This window comes from Lottia gigantea (genome assembly GCF_000327385.1).
Source record: "Lottia gigantea unplaced genomic scaffold LOTGIsca_114, whole genome shotgun sequence".
NCBI lineage: Eukaryota > Metazoa > Mollusca > Gastropoda > Lottiidae > Lottia > Lottia gigantea.
The window spans coordinates 254,656-275,957 of record NW_008707106.1 but is presented as its reverse complement, the minus strand read 5'-3'; the positions used below and the strand labels follow the sequence as shown (position 1 = coordinate 275,957).

The following is a 21,302-nucleotide window of genomic DNA, read 5'->3' as shown; positions in this document are numbered from 1 at the left end:
GGCCGAAACACAAATTATTGTACCTTTCCAAAAATATTTTCATTTTTGTTGTGCGAATTGAACTTTTAATTTTACAGCTATTTGAAAATTCGACTTTTTACTACCGAATGTTAACACCTTTTAGTACCGAATGGTATCAAATTCATGCGTCTTTTCACTACCAAACGGTAAACGGTTTAAACGATTTTTTCTACTATTGAACGTTTACATGCTTTTCTTTCCGGTAAGAAATCCCATTGTGACTTTAAAATGCAACGTTTTATCGATGTATCAGGTTGGATGCGCACTGCTTCGGTACCGTTATAACGGTTCTAGTTTGTTTTTTTTTTCGATTTTCACAGGGCACACAGCCTAAACTATGCTAGTTGCAACATTTCTGAAATATGTTCTGACGTCGCATCATGGCGACCTACTTTTTAAATATAAATTGGAACATTTTTGCAAGAAAGCAAATTGCACATTGCAACCTGATCAAAAACGGGTTTTTTGACCCTGGAAGCCACATTTTTGGGCCGATTTTGCTCGGGTCTTCATTTTTGGAATCTGTGACTAAATTCCGATGTGATATGAGTTAAAAAATTTCAAATTTCGAAAATTCGTAGCATACATTTTTTGGCCGATTTTCGAAATTTTTTGACCATTTTTCAGTTTTTTTCAGATTAATCTGAAATTTTGATAAAAGATGCATGTCACTAATGTAAACCATTTGACGTATTCAAAATTTTTGCGTCACTTCCGGTTAAAGTGGAAAATCGATTTTCACTTCCGGTTGAATAACTTCCGGTGTGATTGAAATATTTCAACGAAATTATGTATATCGTTAATAATCATAATTCTATGGCTGATTTTAAAATAAAATTTAGTCCGCCATCTTGATTTGATACTTTTTCATAAAACTCAAAATGGGGCTTCGGGGGAGAATGGGATTGGTCAAATTTTTATGTTGGTGTATACCTTAGTTGGTGGCGACAAAAATGTTGCGAATGGATTTTTGAATTTGACTTTTGCTTTTTTGCAACTTCCGGTCGAATTTTTTTCAATTTTTGAAGGCTTGTATCTCGTGACCTTGACCTTTGATGACCTTGACCTTCATAGGGTCAAAGGTCATTGACCTTGGCTATCATTTGATACTTTGACCTTTGACCTCTGACATGTACTTCCGGTTTTATAGCTATCCGTAAAAAGCCAAATTCGCAACTTTCGACTGCTCTAGCACGTGACCTAATTAACCTAGAGGGTTAATTTTTCGGTTTTCTAATGTGCTTCTCATGCACTTTACATAGATATAGAACAATTGCTTTTTTAAAGCAATATTGAAATTTGTGATTTTTTCAAATTTGAGTTTAGTTTTACCATATTTGTGTCTTTTTGATCTTGGTGTATGTATATCTTATGACCTATTCTATGTAGAACCTTGATATTTGGAATACAACTAGACACTTTGAATATGAATTCACCTATGACAAAAAAATTGGGGTGGGAGTGGCACATCCGGGTTGAATTACTAATTGTTTACATTTTGCGGCTGGGGCATAACTCGCATAGGATACGTTTGTTCAAAAAGGTACTTGCACACAATTACCTCATCCTTTTGGCCAGTTTATGTTAACAGCTCAGTTGTTTCAGCTTTATAGTTCCAAAAAAGGAACGGGTTTTAACATTTGGATATTTTCATTTTTCGATTTTGACCTTTATTGACATTTGTTGACCTATATCTTTTGACCTGAATAATGTAGAAGCTTGAAATTTAAAACACAACATAACATTTGGAATATCTATTACCCTATGCAAAAAAAATTAAGGTGGGCGTGGCACATCTGGGTTATATTACTCATTATTGACATTTTTGGCCAGGAACATAACTCGCAAAGTATACGTTTGTTCAAAATGGAACTTTGCATACAATTATCTCATGTTTTGAGTCACTTTGTCTTAGAAGTTCGGTTGTTTCCGCTTCATAGATCAAAAAAAGGAACAGGTTTTGGAAATTCAAAATTTTCAATTTTTGACCTTGACCTTTGTTGACCTTGACCTTTCTAGGATCAAACGTCATTGGCATTGGCTATCTATTTATACTTTTATATTTGATGTCCTACTGTCAACTTCCGGTTTTATAGTCGTATGCAATTAGAAATTTTGATGACGTATATCTCTTGATCGTGACCTTTTTAGACCTTTTCCTATACTTTCATTTGTGAGGTCTGACGTCTACTTCCGGTTTTAGAATCTTCTAAAAAATAAAAAATTATCAACTTTAGACTTGTTCTTGCGCTTGACCTAATTATCGTCGATGGTTGATTTTTTCGGGGTCTTTAGCAAATTGCTACATTTGCAAAGTCCCACTCTGTGCCACGAGTGGCTCTAGTTTTTTATTATTATGTTATTTTATTTTAGTGCCGTTACTCTTTTATCTAACTTTATCCGCTACAACCCGAAGATGTTTGAAAATGCTTAGATACTGATGAATAAAATGATGTCAAACCCCTTTTCGGGTTACTAAGTGATCATTACGTAAGCATAGAAGAGCGTAAGTTGGTTACGTTAAAGCTACCATGCTCTCAATTAAAGTCAACAGATTAATTTAATAAAATTTCATAAAACATTCTGCCGTCTGTTCGGGTCAAACCCACTATAATTGTATTCCACTGAGATAACCCAATATATTTACTAAATGAAATAAATTATATTATGAATAATGATTTATATATTGTTTTAAAACTGTGAATTTTTACATCATATTCCTGTTTTAAAATTTTAGAAAGTTGTTCTTTTTCAAGACCCCATAAAATCAAAAGTAATTTACCAAAATAACAAATGTAGGTATCAAATGAAAGTGTAGCCACAGAAGATATTTTTGCCGAAAGTTAAAGGTTGCAGAAGGTCAAGGGCAAAAGTTATCAGCTTTGATATTCAAAGCATATCACATAAAACTTTGAATGAAGGCTGTGAAATGAAAAATTCAAAATTCAAAAAAGGGCTTCTAAAGGACTTAGATATTTTTCAAAATCACAATTTAAAACAAGTTTGAAAAAAATCGGATTAAAAATGGCGGACAGGTAGTATTTTTCGATATTTTGCTTTTTTTAAGATGGTGTCTTAACGGTTAGGAGTTTGCATATAAAGCAAAAGTACAAAACAAAGATATTGAAGGTGCAAATTCTATGAAAAAAAATATTCAAGATTTTGCAAACAATCCGATGTCTGGAAATATATTTAAAAGGTAATTCCGCAGTTTGGAATGTCTGACCCAATGCCAAAAATGTTTTAAGTATACAATTTTTGCTGGGTACTCTGACAACGATTACAAAAAATAAAATGCCTAAAAAATTAATGGAAACAATACAGTTTCAAGCTCAACTCGAAAGCTGTAAAAAAAAAAATCAATAAAAACTAGAACTGTTCTAATAACAGTACTGATGCAGGGCGGGTTACGACATTCAGATACATACGAAGATGGTCTATTGCAATTACATTGATGTAAATATTTTCTGCATCTCTAAATGCAAATATCCAAAAGTGCCTGGAGTTTAAAGTATATTGACTAGGAATAAAAGAATATTTGTCAATTAATAAAGACCAAGTTTGATGAAAATCGGAATAGAAATAAGAATGTTGGTAATGCGCATACGCACAACAAAAATTCAATATTTCCATCAAATTTAGAATTGGGTTATACACATACATACCAAGTTTGATGAAAATCGGATTAGAAATAAGAATGTTAGTAATGTGCATGCGCACAACAAAAATTCAATATTTCCATCAAATTTAGAATTAAAAGTTTGGTGAAATTCTGATAAGAAATAAGAAAGTTGGTAGTGCACAACAAAAATTCAATATTTCCATCAAATTTAGAATTAGATTATATACATACATACCAAGTTTGGTGAAATTCGGATAAGAAATAAGCAAGTTGGTAATGCGCATGCGCACTAAGCAAATTCGATATATCCATCAAATTTAGAATTGGATTATACACATAAATACCAAGTTTGGTGAAAATCTGGTAAGAAATAAGAAAGTTGGAAAATTAAGTTGGGGGTATGCCTTTAATGTGCTTTCAAAAGCTCAACTTACATTTTAAAAAAATATTGAAGGGAGGGTATCTTTAAAACTACTTAAACTTTGATTTATATTGGGGTTGACAGCCGGGTTAATCTAATTAGGAGATTTATCTAATAATAGTCCCATGTTAAGTGAATGGGGTTTTGAATTTGCATGTAAGGTATGCATGTTTTATATCATTGGAAAGCTCGGAATCTCTACATTACAAAATCGAAAGAATTGTAGCCATATCTCTATTAGGGACCGAGATATAGCACTGCAAAGACTCAAAATGGTCCATTTTTAGACCCCTGTAAAATCGGAAAGAGTTGTCTGACCCCAAAGGTCAAAAGGTCATCAGATAGACAAGGTCACAAATTATCATCACAGTAAATATGAAGGTCATCAAAGGTCAAGGTCATGAGATATATGCGTTCAAACTTTGAAAAAAAACATCCGGTCGTACAAAAAAGGTAAAACCAAAATTCAAAATTATGCTGCCTAAGGATTGTAGACAGACATTAAACGTATCGTTTGACACAAAAGTTACGAAAATCGGATGAAAAATGGCCTCTGAATAGCAATTTCTGCAAAATGAGGCAAACCAAAATGGCGGCCTAAATGTTACTTCCGGTGCGGATTTTTTTAGTTCAATAAGTTTGTATTAAGGCTGGTAATATAATGCATATGTTACTTTTGACATAACTCAATTCCATCGGAAGTGATACCACCGGAAGTACTAACATCGAAACCGGAAGTGATAAAAAAAAATTGAATGTGTACTTTTATGTCTCTATGCTGGCGGTCTACACCACGTAAGTTTCAAGTCAATCCGTCCGATAACAACCGAAATAGTATTTTTCGATTAATTTCGGCAAAAAAAGTATGCAACGAATTTTCCAAAATTTTCAACTGCTATCATTTGTCCTTTGTTACAAGAAATACGATGCAGAAAACCCGATCAAAATCAATTCGAAAACAAAGCAGGGCGTTCGTAAGCAATTATCTAAAAACTTAATTGAAACAATACATTCATTTTGAGCGATTCTCCACAATTTGATTGAATATATTGTCTCAGACAAATGTTGCATGGTATTACCCGCATCAAAACTTTGTGATAGTCTGCATTTTTATTTGTCTAAATAAATAATGACATCGAGGCTTAGATTCCTTTAATTTTTTGGAACAGTACTTTTGCATGATGTAGACCAAGTTTAATCAGGATAAGATAAACATTTTTGTTTCTTTATTTTATTTTTTGGTCTCCATTGTAATCTAATTAGATTTATACCAAGGTTGTCTACTCGTGGTCACGCTTCATTGGTTAAATCGGTCTACTGTGGATTTTGCTTTTCCACAACAGATTCAGCATGACTAGTTACGATTAGTTGAAATGAAATCCAACAGTACCTGACTTTGATATAAATCTTTTTAGATTGCAATGCAGACCGGAAATGGAAAATAATGAAATGAAAATGTAATCTAAATTGAATTAAACCAACATATATCATGTAGGGGCCTATGATACATAATTTAAAAAAATAAAGGAATTTGTAGCTTAAAATTCACAAATTTATAATCTCCAGATTTTTCAAGGCAAATAATTTGTTTTCCCGACATGTACATGAATGAGACAAAGCTCCAAAAATGGATGAGATTAGCTTGCAATTTTATGTGGTCAGAATGATTATTTGAAGTATAATGACCTAATGTACAAGCACAGAGGTTTGATGAATTTTTACTTTTCAATGCTCTTCAAGTTTTTTGTAGAAAAATGAGTTTTTTCTCACTTTTTTGTGATTTCAGATCTGAAGGTTTTTTATGTTTACCCAAGAAAAATTTTTCAGCTGTCCATTTCGGTGATGCTTTAAAGAGATTATTATCATCAGACTTTAGGTAAATGTGATAAAAATATACAAGTATTATTATTAAAAACCCAATGATACAAATGTTTTTGACCAAGGTTTAATCACTTAGCACCAAGTTACCCAAGTTACATATTCTGCACGGTTTAAATGTTTTAAATAAACGCCAGTAAGAAGAGAATGTTAAATATAACAAAGGTCACATTAAGTTGTTACTCACTTCTTTAAAAAACTAAACATAATCTCTCAACATGTGTTTTCATCAGATGAAATGAAATTTATGGAGTTTTATGTTCTACTTTTCTGCATCTTCTGGACTAATGAAGACAGAGAGGAAACGTAAAGTGTGAAAACAAAATAAAATACACAGTTACAAATAACAATGTAACTCTAATGGAAGATTTAACAAGTTAAAGGTGAGATTAAAGATAAAATAATTAGGTAATTAGGAGATTTATGCAGCCAATGAAACTGTTTTTGCAGTCTAATTTTGGCAAGTGGTGATGAATTTCTCAGGCTTTACAAGATCTTTCTTTGATTTAAGGTAAATTCTTCGTAAGAATCAACAGTTGTTTTAGAGAATTTCATATTTGGGAAATTTATATGTTTAAATAGGGCTGATTTAGACTCTAATTGGTACTTTTGAAGGGAAGGGTAGTCTGCCAGTGGAACCAATGAGTGATTTTTGGGTTGTTCTGGAATTAAAGTAGGTTTGGATGGAGAGTTGCCTCTGTAGAATATATTCATATTTTGTGGCCATTCGGTTTGTCCAAGAAACATTCTGGTTATGGCTTGGCCGGTGGGTTAAGCATTGTTAGAATTGTTAATAACTTCATCGATGTTCTTCAGTGTGAGGTCCAGAGAATATTCTTTGTTAGTGGTAAATATGAAATTGTGGTGGTACACTTTGTGTGCAACAACTGATGGACAATCTCTTCATATAAGTGGAGTAATACAGGTTTAATCAGACCTGGATGGTTTGAGGTGGCATAGATTGTATAGATGTAAATACTTATATAAATTTCATTTTAAGTTCTGGGTAAAAATTGATATATTTGTCTTGGTTGTTGACATCATTGCACCTCAACTGACATTTGATGTGTATCTGTCCCTGAGGAAGGGAGCCTTTGTGCTCTTGAAACATGTTGGACCTTAAGACTACTTAGTTGTTTCTATAGCAGATTATTTTTATACGCCCACATGGAAATGTGGACGTATATTGCTGTTGCCGTCCGTCCGTCCACATTTGTTGTATGCACGATAGAGGCTACAGTTTTTATCTGATCTTGATGAAACTTGGTTTGCCTGTATATATTGATAAGATCTCGGTCAAGTTCGAAATTCGTAATAATCGGATAATCGGTCTCAGAGTTATTGCCCTTGAATTAGTAAAAACGCGTTAAATTTGGCTTGTATGCACGATAGAGTCTGCAATTTTTATCTTAATATGCATGTATATATTGATGAGATTTCGGTAAAGTTCAAAATTGGTAATAATCGGATAATCGGTCTGAGAGTTATTACCCTTGACATAGTAAAATTGTATTATAATTTCCTGGTATGTCCAATGAATGCTACTTTTGATACCATCTTGATAAAACTTAGTATGCATGAATATATTGATGAGATATCGGTCAAGTTTGAAGTTGGTAATAGTTGGATGAACGATTTCAGGGTTATTGCCCTTGACTTAGTAAAATTTGGCTTTTAGGTAGGCTATAGACTACTATAATGAAGCAAGCCTATGGGAATAGGGAGACCACATATCGTTCATAGGGGAAGGTGAAATGCGATTTAAACGAAAGAGTAAATGAAACGTTCTGGAAAAGATTGTGTCTTTGTCTTTACTCAATCAATCTAAACATAAACAATAATACACACGAATCTATCGATGTAAACAAAGTTTCTAGACTATAAATGATGATTTAGCGATTCACATTTCTATATTCTTACACATAAAGTTCTTCTTGGTTTCACAGTTCATAAGATAGATAAGATAGTTCACAAGATAGTTCATAAAGATAGTTCACAAGATAGGTAAAAGACGATATGAAGACGCCAGGACGTAACATAAAACCCATCACATTTTTCACCATTCACTTCGTCCATGTCGTTCAGGAAAAACTATGACGTCATTCTAGTTTCGCCTTTAACTAGCTAAACAGAGTTCTGTCCCTTTAGTCACTAACGATTAAGAGGTGTATGTGATATTTGGACATTACATACCGGCCCCTATCAAATGAAAACGATGAATACGATATTCAAATACTAAAATGTTCAAATTCTATCACGATTCACTATATAAAACTGTTTTAATAAAAATATTTAACACAATTTTTGAAACAAACACAAATGTCAAATCCCTTCAGACAATAATCCTAATTGTCTAATTCTAAAAAAAAACATAGTTTATCAAGCGGTCTGATCAAATTGAAGTCTTGGTTTTAAGTTTCGCACTTCTTACAAGTCCGTGTTTATCTGGATACACCTCAATTACATGTCCCATTAACCAGGATCCTCTTGGAGCTGATTCATCTACTATAAGAACTTCGTCATCTTTCTGGATGTTCCTAGAAGGTTGTAACCATTTCTGTCGTTGCTGGAGCATAGGTAAGTATTCACGAGCCCACCGTTTCCAGAAGATAGATATTGAATTTCCCTCCTGCGTTTTCTTACATAAAGATCTTCTTTCTTGAATTGTCCTGGTGGAAACGTTCCTACTGGTTTGAATAATAATACATGATTGGGTGAAATTGTCTGTAAATCATTTGGATCATCTGATGACTTGGTCAATGGACGACTATTAATTGTCGCTTCGACTTCGCACATGAAGGTTCGTAATTGCTCTTCACTTTGACATGTTTTCAAGTATTGCTCACTTAAGATAGAATTCAGTATCTTCCTAATTGTGCGGATCTGACACTCCAATACGCCTCCGTGGTGGGATGCTGCTGGTGGGTTGAAAATCCATTTGAAGTTACGATCTATGGCAAAGTTGTTCAGCTGATCTTGGTTCGAATCTTTCATAGCTAACTTGACTTCGTTGTTGGTTCAAACAAAATTAGACCCATTGTCGGAATGCATCTCTCTCACGTAACCACGACGTGCAATAAATCGTCGTATTGCATCAATACAAGATATAGTATCCATTGAATCTGCTACCTCAATATGCACAGCTCTGCAGGCTAGACAGGTAAAGATCATGCCGTATCTCTTTCTAATTGATCGTCCATATTTTATTTGGAAAGGCCCAAAATAATCTACACCTGTTCTTGTAAATGCTGGTTCTTCTGGTTGAACTCGAAAGTTGGGAAGATCAGCCATCTTCTGTTGGTTTACTCTTGATTGGTATTTCCGGCACTGTACACATCTTCGTAAAATATTCTTCACCAATACTCCACAATTTAGAATCCAATATCTTTGTCTTATTTCTGCTATTGTATGATTCTTTCCTTGATGATTCACCATGCTGTGGGTGTAAACGACGATAAGACTTGAAATGTGATGATCTTTTGGAAGAATTATTTGGTGTTTAGCATTCTCTGGAATTTTGGCATTTCTAAGCCGACCACCAACTCTAAGTAAGTCATCTTTTAGAAAAGGATTGGTAAATTGGTAAGTTTTCCATTGGTTTTCAGTGCCCTGTTTTCTGATTGTAGACTCTTAATTTCATCTGAATACTGTACATATTTTAACACCACTGTTTCTGCTGAGTTTACTTCTTCCAGGGTTAGTTTGGACTTCAGTTGTATTTCATCAATCTTTTTCTTTTCAGATTTTATTTTAAGGTAAGCAAAATACCATGCTGTTGCTCTTTTCAATTTTCTCCAATCTGAATGGTAATTAAGAATTTGATCAGTAGGAGATTTTGGTTCCATTGTTGTCTGCACCACATTAGTCGTTATTGCAGGTAAGTTACTTTCACAGGTTTCTTTGGTGTTATCAAAGGAAACTTGTGCTGGCCATTTAGTTTCTGGTAGATGAAGGAAATCTGGTCCATTGAGCCATTCTTTCTTTAGAGTGAGTTCTTTAATGCCTAGTCCACTTGTTGCTACATCTGCCACATTCTGCTTGGTTGGTACATATTTCCATTGCTGAGTGTCTGAACCATCACATATGACAGCAACTCTATTTGCAACAAATACAGGATATCTTGCAGTTTGGTTATTGATATATTTCAAGACAGTCTGACTGTCTGTCCAAAATGTAAGGTAAGTTCTTTCTTCAACATATTGTTGATATGTACAGCTGAGGTTGCTGCAGTAAGTTCCATCTTCACAATTGTGTGAGGCTTGAGAGGTGCCACTCGCGCCTTTCCCATGACGAAGCTTACATGAATTTCACCATATTCATTGGTTTGACGAAAGGTAGGTAGCTGTACCATAACCATCTTGACTTGCACCAGCAAAGTGATGTAGCTGTCTATTTCGTAATTCACCAAAATCCTTAGGTTTCAGGCATCAATCGACCTGGAAGTGCTTCAAATTGGGAAGATCTCTTAGCCATTGTTCCCATGCTTCTAGTTCTTCGTCGGGAATAATATCATCCCAACCTACATTAGCACGGCATAGTGCTTGTAGAATTTTCTTTGCTTTGAATACAAAAGGTGATGTAGTTCCAAGTAGATCAAAAATTTAACTCATAACGGATAGGATGTTCCTCTTGATTTTGGGTTCACTTCTTTTATAGTAAATTGTAGTTGATCAGTTTCAGTACACCATTCTATGCCTAGAGCACGTTCTACAGGCAATGCCTCTTTGCTAAAATCTAACATCTTGATTTCATTTTCTCTATCTGCTTCTGGAATGGATTGAAGCAATAAACGACTGTTGCTGATCCAATTTGTGAGATTGAATCCGCCATTTTGTAGTGCTATTCTTAAGTCCTCAGCCAACTTGATACCAATTTCTTCATTGGGTACTGATTTTAAGAAGTCATCGACGTAGAAATCTTGTTCAATAGCTGATGCTATTTCAGGTCCAAACTTTTTTAAATTGTCTGTTGCTGTCTTCTTTAATGCATAACTAGCACAACTGGGAGACGATATTGCCCCCGAACAGATGCACCCGCATTCTGTAAATTATTGGTTCTCCGCTCAATACATTATTTGGCCACCATAAGTATCGAAGCATATCACAATCATCCGGTTGTACTCGAACTTGGTAGAACATGGTTTGTATGTCAGCCATCATTGCTACAGGTTCTAATCTCCATCGCAGGAGAACTCCTAAGAGTCTAATAGTGCCAGTTTTTACAGCTTGGTAGACGGTTCTGGATCATCCTGTTGTTGTCGACTCCAGTCTATCTGATCTTTGAATGGCATGGGTTCTTAATCCTTTGTTTTGTTATGTTGTTTCCTCTTTACCTATATATATGCTTGTTAATCTTTGTAATATTATTCATTGCTTGATAAAGAGCAGAGAACACTGGTCGAAACGTCGCTCAAATAAAGTAATTATAATCCATAAGAATTTGTTCATTATATCCAGTTTATCTGATGTGGTATACATTGTATGGCCATCGACTCAGTCCATCCACCATCCAGTTTTAAATTCTGTAGCGCCCTGATAGTTTCAGCGGATAGTTCATGTACATTATTGTCTTCTGGTAGTTTAGATAAACAATCAGCATCCATGTTGGCCTTTCCAAGTCTCTATCGTATGCTAAAGTTGTACCATTCAAGACGAGCAAGCCAACGGTGTCAGTGGCATCTAGTTTAGCACTAGTCAAAACATAAGTTAAGGGATTATTAATTGTTAACACAGTGAAGGTGTTACCATACAGATAATGATCGAATTTATCTGTAACAGCCCACTTCAAGGCTAGAAATTCCAGTTTATGAGCTTGGTGGTTTTTCTCAGATTTAGTCAGTCTCGTACTAGCGTAAGCTATGACACAATCCTTACCCTCTATGTGTTGATACAGTACGCCACCTAAGCCCCTGCCACTGGCATCAGTGTGTATGGTACAAGGTTGTGATGGATCAGCATTAGCTAAAATAGGTGGTTGGAGCAATTTCTCTTTCAATTCAACAAAAGCTGTCTGCTGCTCATCACCCCATTGGACTTGTGTCCAACTTTCTTCTCCCCTACTTCTTAGATGTTGGTCCACCAACTAGCAACTCATTTAAAGGCCTAGCAATGGGAGAAAAGTTCTTAACAAACCTACGGAAGTAGCTTACAAAACCTAAAAATCTTCTCAACTCATCCTGGTTCGTTGGTTCTTTCCAGTCTTTCACCATGTTAAGTTTATCAGGATCAGCTTTCACGCTATCAGCAGATACAACATGCCCAAGATACTTTACCTCTTTCTGAAGGAAATGACATTTCTTCGGAGCCAACTTCAACCCACTTTCCTTGAATCTTTGAAAATCTTGTGAATTCGCTCAATATGCTCCTCATAAGTAGATTAGAATATGATGACATCGTCCAGATAGATCAAGCATATGTTCATTGAGGTCACCTAAGCATTCTCTATCATTTGTTGGTAGGTTGCCGGTGTTGAGGTCAATCCAAAAGGCATTTTATGATACTGGTAAAATCCTGGTAAAATCCTAACGGTCCTACCGTAAAGGCAGATACACAGATCTGGTGATACCCTGACTTCATATCCAATGTTGAGAAGTACTTACTTTCTGATAGATGGTCCAACATGTCCTCAATCCTGGGTAAAGCGTATGCATCATTGATGGTGCGTCGGTTTAACTGCAGTAGTCTACACATATCTGGAGGCCATGGACTATGAGAATTGCCTAAAACTTCTTTCCGGAAAGTGGTAAACTCAGAGCTCAACTTCTGTAGAGAAGTTGTAAGAACTTTAATTGAAGCCTGGTAATCCTTAATCCAGTTGTTACAGGTTGTAACTCATGTTCAGATGAAAATGGTTTCATCCTTATGATCAGACTTTTAATAACTCTTCAACATCAAACTTCCAATCATCAAAACAAACATTAGTCTTACAAGATTCATCCCCAGAAAAGATGACAATCTGGGAGGTGCTGACACAAACATCCTCTGATTTTAAACATGTGGTCTTACTTTCTTTCAAGTTTTCATCTTCCTTGGATTTACTCTTGACAAAATCACACATCCAAGCCTTCAATTCCTCCTTGTTTCTGGCTCTAGGTTTCCATAGAAATAGAATTGTCGAGTAAAGATGTAACTTCAACTTCTTTAAAACTGAGGTTTCAGACCAACTATAACAACTCCAAATACCCAAAATCAATACACAATATTGAAATATATGAAACTAAACTACAAATCAAGTACAACAAAATCAAATTCAAATCCAAACCAACTCAATTCCAACTCAAAATCACTCAAGTCCAAAACTCAAATATACTCAAATCCAACTTCCAACTCAAAATACATGAACATAAATACAAAATGTCAAAACAAGTTGAAGTCCAAACAAAAATAAATTCAAACTCCAATTCATTTCAACACACAAAGTTGAAATGACCAACTAGAAAAAACTGAATATAAACATAACACAAACTAAGTACCAAGATCTATTTTCAAAACACAAAATCAAATCAAAGTTCAAAAAGTACACCCAAAAAGAATAAGTATACACAAAACTCAAACCTGAAATTTTCAATCCAAATAAAGTATGTGTGTACCCTAGTTAAAGTTACCAACCAACCCTATTAACAATCACACACACACATCTTACTTTATGAATTAGAATTATCAAAATATTCACTATGTTATTACTAAATTATTTTATGGCCATATGTAAGGATATTGGTTTTATATTAAGATTATATTGTACTAATAGTACAGAACACAGTTAAGTTATTATATAGAGTTATGTCCCTAGAGTTGTTAAGAGTGGGATCCCTTGAAAGGACATGCTGTCTTCAAGAGAAGCCATTACATGTACTAACTACTTGTGAATAAACTTTATGTCTTTTATATAGACTTATTGTTTCTAACAAATATCACATGGTGTCAGAAGTGGTCTAGTCCACAATAATCAACAGAATGGCTACTATTTATGACCTGCCAATACCGAAGAAGTAAAAGTGAAAACCAGAGAAGATTTTAGCAAGCATATAGTTTATATATGACTTCAACTGGAAAGGACTCAAAATCAGAAAAAATTCAATGTGCTACATTCCTAACACTTGCAGGAGAAGATGCTATTGAGGTTTATAATACTTTTACGTTTACCAGAGATAAAATAGAAAAGATAGAGCCATTGGTAGAGAAATTTGAGCTTTCTGCAATCCAAAAACATACATTTAGGTGCAGGATCTGAGTTTTTACCCATTTTTTCAATAATTGCAATCTGGCTTTCAATTTTCTTCTATTCTTTCAATTGTTCAATAATTGAAACCTAGCTATCTATTTCTTTCAATTACTTGCAATTTTTTCAACTATTGAGAGGTAGGTAGCTATTTTTTTCAATTTCTTGCAATTATTTTAATTTTATCAATTATTTCAACTATTGAGAGGTAGGTAGCTATTTCTTTCAATTTCTAGCAATTATTTTAATTTTATCAATTATTTCAAGTATTGAGAGGTAGGTAGCTATTTCTTTCAATTTCTTGCAATTCTTTCAATTTTTATATTGTTGGTTTGAGTAGCTTGCAATTGCTGCAATTCTTTCAATTTTATCAATTATTTCAACTATTGAAAGGTAGGTAGCTATTTCTTTCAATTTTATCAATTATTTCAGCTATTGAAAGGTAGGTAGCTATTTCTTTCAATTTCTTGCAATTATTTTAATTTTATCAATTATTTCAACTATTGAGAGGTAGGTAGCTATTTCTTTCAATTTCTTGCAATTATTTTAATTTTATCAATTATTTCAAGTATTGAGAGGTAGGTAGCTATTTCTTTCAATTTCTTGCAATTCTTTCAATTTTTATATTGTTGGTTTGAGTAGCTTGCAATTGCTGCAATTCTTTCAATTTTATCAATTATTTCAACTATTGAAAGGTAGGTAGCTATTTCTTTCAATTTTATCAATTATTTCAGCTATTGAAAGGTAGGTAGCTATTTCTTTCAATTTCTTGCAATTCTTTCAATTTTTATATTGTTGGTTTGAGTAGCTTGCAATTGCTGCAATTCTTTCAATTTTATCAATTATTTCAACTATTGAAAGGTAGGTAGCTATTTCTTTCAATTTTATCAATTATTTCAACTATTGAAAGGTAGGTAGCTATTTCTTTCAATTTTATCAATTATTTCAAGTATTGAGAGGTAGGTAGCTATTTCTTTCAATTTCTTGCAATTCTTTCAATTTTTATATTGTTGGTTTGAGTAGCTTGTAATTGCTGCAATTCTTTCAATTTTATCAATTATTTCAACTATTGAGAGGTAGGTAGCTATTTCTTTCAATTTCTTGCAATTATGTCAATTTTTATATTGTTAGTTAGAGTAGCTAGCAATTGCTGCAATTCTTTCAATTTTATCAATTATTACAACTATTGAGAGGTAGGTAGCTATTTCTTTCAATTTTGTTCAATTTTTGCAATTTTTATATCCTTAGTTAGAGTAGCTTGCAATTGCTGCAATTCTTTCAATTTTGTCAATTATTTCAACTATTGAGAGGTAGGTAGCTATTTCTTTCAATTTTGTTCAATTTTTGCAATTTTTATATCCTTAGTTGGAGTAGCTAGCAATTGCTGCAATTCTTTCAATTTTGTCAATTATTTAAACTACTGAGAGGTAGGTAGCTATTTCTTTCAATTTTGTTCAATTTTTGCAATTTTTATGTCCTTAGTTAGAGTAGCTAGCAATTGCTGCAATTCTCTCAATTTTTTCAATTATTTGAGAGGTAAGTATTATATGAGCTTATACATTGGTCGCATAGGGATTCCCCATTCCATTTCATTTCATGGGAAAAATGCGACCAATGTATAAGCTCCCAAAAAAGACCTAAATTCCCTACATTTGATAAATTCTTACATTAAAAAAGACCAAAAAACACCTTCAATCAATTTCCTACATTCCATCAAAAAAAGCATATTAAAAATACCCTTATATAAACATTTTTTAATAGCCTCGTTCTAAGTAATGTTATTTTTAGTCTAGAAAAGGGACATAACTCTTGTTTTTTGGAAACACAATTTTCTACTCAAATTTTAAACCTTAAAAATGGCAAATAAAATACTAGATCCAATCTTTAGATTATACGATCCGATTCGTTATTCGTTTAACAAGAAAAAAGAGGATTATATTATCATCTCACCCACGGGAGAATCCACCACGTGGTCAATCACTAACACTATTAAACCAGCAAGATATTTAATGGTTGGTTTCAAGAACTTAACAGATTCTCAAACGAATAACAATAATGTCTTCAGAGTGGCAATGAACCAAACTCAAGATCCTTTAATCCATAAAGTTCAAGTAAGATTAAACAACGATAATTATCCTAACCAACCTTTAACAATTAATCCAACCACAAAGGATTATAATGAATTGTATAGAAACTATAAAAATATGTGTGAATTATTTGGAAATCTACCTCAGTTTGAATATGTAGATTTTGCACTTAATCATCCAATCTTCTGTTTTGATCTATCACCAAGAAGATCTTTTCAAAACATGAGTGAATTCATAAAACACAAATGTAACAGGTTATTGTTTATTATTGGAAGAAGCAAAACATTTAATTAAAATAGCTGATAGAAGAATGATAAGAATTGAGTAAAAAAATACACACTTAAAAATGAAACCAGAAACTTTAGTTATGAAAATAATAGAAGCTATTGAAACAGCTTCACCAACTGTAATAACTTTCAATGGTAAAAAAATCAGCATAACTAAAAAACTTATTGATAAATACAAATATTGTAAAGTCAGAGACGATATAGACTTAGAAAGAATTGACGCCAACGCAAAGACAGGTGGATTTTTACCTCTCCTTCCTTTAATATTTGCTGGTATTACCGCGGCGGGTGTAGCAACTGGTGGGATATCTGCTGCAGTAAGTTCTGCCAACGAAAAGAAAGCTGCTGCTGCAAAAGCCGCTGCTACAAAAGCTGCCAACGAAAAGAAAGCAGCCGAAGAACGTAGACACAATTTAAAAATGGAAAAGTTGGCAGAGGGTAAAAAAGGTTCAGGAGTGGGAGAAATGATAGGCAAAATAAAAGAATTTGGAAAAATATTTGGGGAAGAAACCAAGAAAACCATGAAAAATGTTAATGATCTAGACTTGTCTAATATTGATAGCAAACGAAAGAACTTAATATTGTTTGACGATTGTGTAGCGCAAAGAAATCAAGTTGTTCAACAAGAATTCTTCACGAAGGGAAGACATCACAACTGTCACTGCATATACCAATCCCAATCTTTTTACGGGATGGATTCTATGTTTATTAGAAAAAATGCAAATTGTTTTTTATTATTTGAATTCAACGATAAAGATTTATCTCAAATCATTATCAATCGATAAATCACAGAATGGACAGAGATGCATTTAAAAAGGTTTGTAAAGCTCAATGGAAAAATCCAGATGAACATGGATATATATTCGTTAATACTAGAAAACCTGCAGGTGAAAGAATTATGACAGACATTTGTTAAATTTTATTTTTTTAAAAAATGGATAATTGGAATAATATTTTAAAAAGAAATAAAGAATATATCAAAGCTAAGAATAAAATAAAGACCCAAGTTGAAAATAACAGATTACAACAACTCGGATTAGCGGAAAATCTACAAACTCTATTTCAACCCATATTAAAATCTCAAGAGGATATTAAAAGGAAATTAGAACCCACACCTCATCACCCCAAACCGATTGAATATGGTGGTATTAAGACATTAGATGATATATAACGTCTTTTTTCAAACCCTAACCCAGATTTACCAAAGAGCATTTCACCAATCATTGATGAAGTGGGGTTATTGTTTAATGGTTTTAGAATAAGATTTAGTGGAAATTCACCACAATACAAAATCGACACAAAAGACTTTATATTTACATTAACAAAAGGGTTAATAGATTTAATGAATGGCGGGGATGTTGAAATTGCCGATTACAAAGATTTAGTATCATACTCAAAATTTCTACATGCGATCAGAAAGTCAAGACCCGAAACAAGAAGATTGAAAGAAGTTGATTTATATATAACAAAAGTTATTGAGGAAGAGGATGTAGATGATTATGCAGAAGATTAATCAATCATACAAGAAATAGACGAATTCGATGATATGGTGGCATTTGGACAAGGTATGACGTTTTTATCCGATAACAACGAAGAATTGCTTAATAGATTACGAGTAATATTAGCGGCAATGAAGGAAGGACATCGATCACACAGACAATATAATGAAGTAAATTATATATTAAAAAGACTCCTAGAAAAAGGTATCATAGATAAAAATGATTATAAAAGCGTGATTAAAAATGTCAAATAAAGAACAACTATTCGTCATCACCTCAAATAAATCAGACATTAAATTGTCTCTAGATTATGAGTACGAACTCGATCGCAATCAAGAATATGAATTGGGATTAAAGTATTTCTCTATTTACAATTCAATTAGAAATATCAACGAAAAAAATAATCAAAACCATATGTTTACTACCAGTAAGCTACAAATACATAGCCATTAACGAATATCTATCTGAATATGGAGGAATTGTCAATGGTAAAAACAATATTGAATTCGAAGGTAATTTGAATCTGAACAAAATAAAATTGATATTAAGAAATAATAGTCAAGTTGATTTCAATGTAGAAAATTCGTTGAATACGTTACTAGGATTTGATAAACGAGTATACACCCAATCCACTTTAGCACCACACAAAGCTAATATCGAGAATGATATCGATGTCATAGATATACATTGCAGTTTGATAAACGGTGGATTTTTCAATAAATACAAACGTCAGATTATTTACAGTCTTCCAACATTCACTGTACCGATAGGATATAGAATTATTGAGAAACCATTTCAAACGACGTATTTACCACTTAATTCCTTTATGATTAAAGATATAAATCTGGAAATTTAAGATGGTAAAAATAGGTTTATAGATTTTGGTAACGAGGAAATTGTTATTCAACTTCATCTAAAACAAAAAAATTAACAGTCTTCATTCTCTTCTTGAATGGTAAAGTAATTTAAATCATCAAATTCGTAGTTTTCATCCAAGCACATCTCCTCTTTATCACTGTACGGATACATGATTCCTTCATCGTCTGTTGCTTTTCTCTTTTTGAGATTCAGATAACTTCTAAATTTTTTAGTTTGTTTTTCATTAGGAATAACTATTCCATCAGTAAAACTCTTCCCCCATGGTTTATCAAATTCATTCGTTACGTCATGTCCACTAGCTAATTGAATATAATCCTCTACCTTAATCTTATAGTTAGAGTAACCCTTAAACGTTTTCTTTTCTTTTAGAATACCGTCGGAAGTTAGAATGATATTGTATTTAACTTTTGGCGCTAAATATAAACCAAATATGATTCCACCATCACCATAATCATTCTTTCCTTTGCAATATTCATTTTCAGACACCAACCCAGCTTCATTTAATTTATCCCAATTGCTAGACGAAATGTATAAACTATCGGTATTAGTATTGTATATTTCTGGTTTATAAAAACCATCTATTACGTGAATAAAATTATTCATTATTTTTTTTACTGTGAGATAATATAAATGTACCTAAATGAGTGGGTGTTAATCTCGTAAAATCCTTTGGAGGAACAAATTCTTTTCCTTTTTCATTTATCTCAACGATATATTGACTATCATTTAGTTTGTCATACTTCTTGACGTGTTTGTCGTAATTAAGGCGGAAGGTTTCTTCATTCCATAAATGCAATGAGGTATTTCTATCCCTCTGAATAGATTTACCATATAAGGAATTACCTAACAACTTCATGCAGTTACTGACATCTCCTTCCTTTTTGTATTTATTCCTTAATTCCTTCAAAATTAAAATATAATCTCTATAGGGTGGAGTTTTAAAATTTTCTTCGTAAACTATACCATCTAATATTTTAATGATTCGTCCACTGGCTTTCACTATTTCTTGAATATCAACCGATGTTAAAACGTCGTGGCAGAAACCATTTCTAAACCTGATTTTAGTGCCAGTTTCCTTTTAACCTATTCTATTCGTGAAAGTGATTTTATCTTTAGCTTGTATGGGTTGGAAGAACATGTTGGTAGGATATTCAAACCAAACTTTTAAAATAGCAGTTCTAGGTCTGAATTTCTGTTCATTAAAGAGCTTAACAAATTCTTTATTTTCTTCTGGTAGAAACGCTCTTGCACTTTCAGCTTTTGGATATTCACCTTCTGTCATAGCGGAAGCGTACAAACCATGAGCGTCAAATGCCATCAGTTTAGTTCATTTTATTTTTTTAGATTATTTGAAACGTTTTGGAAGACAGTTTCTTTCATTGCTTGATTGTAATTTATCAAACAAGCTCTGAGACATAACGTATCTCTTTTAGCGTAAGGTTCCCATTCGTGTCTTAAAGATTCCCACTTACCTTTGGTGTATTTTGCAATATTGATATCGGCAATCTTTCTCAAATTCATCGGTAGATTAGACGAATTTCTCCATGCCGCCAAACTAGATTTTTCATGTTGATAGGAACAAGTGAGACATATATGTTGTAAATATTTATTTTTATCAGATATTTTTATCTCTCCTTTCTCTCTTTTCTCTCTTTTCCATTTTTTCTGCAATCTTTCTTCTGTATATGGATTAGATAAAGGAAGAGACATTGTGGACAATGTGTTAGTTTATTAATGCTTTGAAGTGCAATCCAGTTGTCAAAACTACTCCTGTTAAATTAAGGTTAATTTTTTTTTCATCTACTGTACCTAAACGACGCATCATCTAATCGAAACAATCTGTTCCTACAAATATTTCTACTATATTAGTCATGAGTTTGTTGTAAAATTCTTCTGGAATGGGATTAGTTGGCTTTAAATCTGGGAATACTCTTTTAATTCGTTCTAGTTTTTTTCCTTAGTTTTTCCAAATTGACTTAAGTACAACAATAAGGAATGGCTTTATTTTCGCTATAGGTTTCGCAATCCCATGTGTATAAAGTATCATCATGAGGTTGTGAAATCAGGTTTAGTTTTAACTGAGCAAAACATGTTAGTGCATCATCATCCCCACAGATTCTCCATACATTTTCATCGTAATTATTTTCTATTTCTTTAATGACTAAGGTTTTGTTATTTCTTCTTATCAAACGGAAATGTTCTTTGTGTAAATAAAATACCCAATCTAATTCTTGGGATACTTTCTTTGGTTGAAAATGTCTATGTTTGGGCATATAAATTTGAAAATAAGTATTAAATTTCTTATTGAATTCAGAGATTCTAGCAGATGTCATAACTCCTTTTCTGTTTGATTTTTGAAAACTATTGACGAAATCTTGAAATTCATGAAGT

General features: G+C 33.0%; 2 protein-coding genes across 2 annotated transcripts; one reads left to right on the top strand and one right to left on the bottom strand.

The window, feature by feature from the left end:
* Positions 1 to 16,592: 16,592 nt before the first annotated feature.
* Positions 16,593 to 17,318, top strand: LOTGIDRAFT_171394 (hypothetical protein; the record flags this gene model as incomplete). Its single annotated transcript, XM_009047587.1, has 1 exon — positions 16,593 to 17,318. One exon carries the CDS (start codon positions 16,593 to 16,595, stop codon positions 17,316 to 17,318), a length of 726 nt encoding a protein of 241 aa, XP_009045835.1.
* Positions 17,319 to 18,959: 1,641 nt separating this feature from the next.
* Positions 18,960 to 20,621, bottom strand: LOTGIDRAFT_171393 (hypothetical protein; the record flags this gene model as incomplete). The annotated part of the gene is made up of 2 exons (XM_009047586.1): positions 18,960 to 19,489; positions 20,384 to 20,621. The coding sequence occupies 2 exons, from the start codon at positions 20,619 to 20,621 to the stop codon at positions 18,960 to 18,962; spliced, it is 768 nt and encodes a 255-aa protein (XP_009045834.1).
* Between the last annotated feature and the right edge of the window lie 681 nt (positions 20,622 to 21,302).